General features: G+C 46.7%; 1 protein-coding gene across 1 annotated transcript; it reads left to right on the top strand.

The window, feature by feature from the left end:
• Positions 1–403: 403 nt before the first annotated feature.
• LOC105560488 lies at positions 404–1,133 on the top strand (the record flags this gene model as incomplete). Its single annotated transcript, XM_012009654.1, has 1 exon — positions 404–1,133. A coding segment is annotated over exon 1 (730 nt), but the record flags the coding sequence as incomplete, so codon positions are not given.
• Positions 1,134–2,037: the final 904 nt, after the last annotated feature.

Consider the following 2,037-nt stretch of genomic DNA (forward strand, 5'->3'; position numbering starts at 1 on the left):
AATCCGTGGCCTCTTGCCCGTGCTTTGAGGTTACCTTTGGACGGCGTGAGAAGTTTTCTTGCGACTTCTTTATTCCTCTCTTCTTGTGATGATGCTCAGCATCCCACTTCTGACACCATGTTGCGGGGACACCCGCGAGAGGATAAGGATATGCGTATGGATGTTTAACACCAGTACGTATTGGATAAGTAACGGGTCGACGCTGCGTGATTCGTGTGGCTCGACTTCTTGCTTGCCGGCCATGTACTCTACTGACTGTCTGTACGCATGTGTGTGTGTGTATGTGTGTAAGTGTGTGTGTCGCCCTCTCGGCTGCGGGCTCTCTACTATTGCTCACGCAACAGAAACTCTACTTCAATTCCTCACTTTCATCAACTCCCAACATCCCAACATCCAATTCACAATGGAGACCGAACAGAATTCCCAAATCCCCTTCCTGGATGTCCTGGTCCGAAGGAACGAAGATGACACCCTAAGCCATAACGTCTACCGCAAACCAACGCACACGGACCGATACCTCCACGCAAACTCCCACCATCACCCCGCCCAAAAGAATTCGGTAATCAGCTCTCTAGTCCACAGAGCACTCTCCATCTCGGAACCAGCCGCCCTGAACGGAGAGCTAAACCACCTTCACCGAACCCTGACCAGGAATGGATACAGCAGCAGAAACATCAACCGTACAATCAAGAAGCTGACCAACAAGGAACCCGGCCAGAACAAAACCACGACACCAGAGACAGAGAAAGAGAAGATTAAGGCAGTAGGACTCCCATACGTCAGAGGGACCACGGACCGCATCAGCAGAATCCTGAGCAAACACGACATCAAAGCGATTTTCAAACCTTTCAACAAGCTCTCACAAATGCTCCCCAATCCCAAGGACCGGAGACCCCCTTTGACAGCCCCAGGGGTTTACAAGGTCCCATGCTCCTGCGGCAAAGTGTACATAGGAGAAACCGGGAGGAAGATTAGTACACGAATCGAAGAACACCAGCGATGTGCCAAATACGGCCACTTCTCACAATCAGCTCTAGCCGAACACAAGATTGAGACCGGACACGCCATCCAGTTCGACAAAGCCACCATGCTGGCTCAGTCCCAAAGCTATTTCGCACGAAAACACCGCGAAGGCATAGAAATCTTGAAACACCCTGACAATCTGAATCGCGACAAAGGCTATCAGGTGAGTCCGATATGGCACACCGCCCTCCCGGTTTTTTAAAAAACCGGGATTGGCTGACCCCCCTCCCTCTGACCACGCCCTCCCCCTGACTACCCCTTCCCTTCCCCCAAGAACGAGTATAAAAGGACGAGCGCAACGCGAGGGAGCTCAGTATCAGAGTCTCCCAGCCCTGATGAAGCAGACTGCAACGCCTGCGAAACGTCGGCACCACACTGCAAACGGACGCGGCAACCATCCGGAAGCCATGAAGACTAAAGAAGCAAAAAAAAATTTTTTTTTAAATTGCTTGTTACAAAATTGTTTGTTTTCTTTACACCAGTTGATTTGTATCAATATTCTGTTAAAAAAAGTATTAAGAGGATGCTAAATCCGTCTGTTTTATCGACATTAATGATTAGAACTAATCTCTTAATTGGCTTTATAGAAATGCAAAATTCTTATATGGAATTAAAGTACGCAGCAAAATCTACACTATGGTGGTCGACTTTATATCAAAAACCCCCAAAAAATACAAATTTTACTAATTTTTGGCATGCTTGACGACAATATTTGCTTGATACAAAAATTCTACAATAAATATATACAAAATGAGACCAGGATAGTTTAGGGATCACATATACGAACAATATCGTGCAATTAGAACTAAGATTAATAGCCTAGAAAAAAAGATTAGTTCTAATCATTGTAAGTCTGAAAATCCAATGCTAGAAAACGAGAAAAAGACAACATGGCGTGTAGAAAGAGTTGCAGGCTTTCTCGAGAGATGTCACTGCCAAACGTCTGTCAGATTGTCGGTGGCAACATGGCAGCAGGCCGGCGATAATCGTGTCCAGCTGATTGCATCAGTGAGA

The sequence above is a fragment of the Vollenhovia emeryi genome, unplaced genomic scaffold (genome assembly GCF_000949405.1).
Source record: "Vollenhovia emeryi isolate VEMERY1.0 unplaced genomic scaffold, V.emery_V1.0 DF945932.1, whole genome shotgun sequence".
In the NCBI taxonomy this organism is placed as follows: domain Eukaryota; kingdom Metazoa; phylum Arthropoda; class Insecta; order Hymenoptera; family Formicidae; genus Vollenhovia; species Vollenhovia emeryi.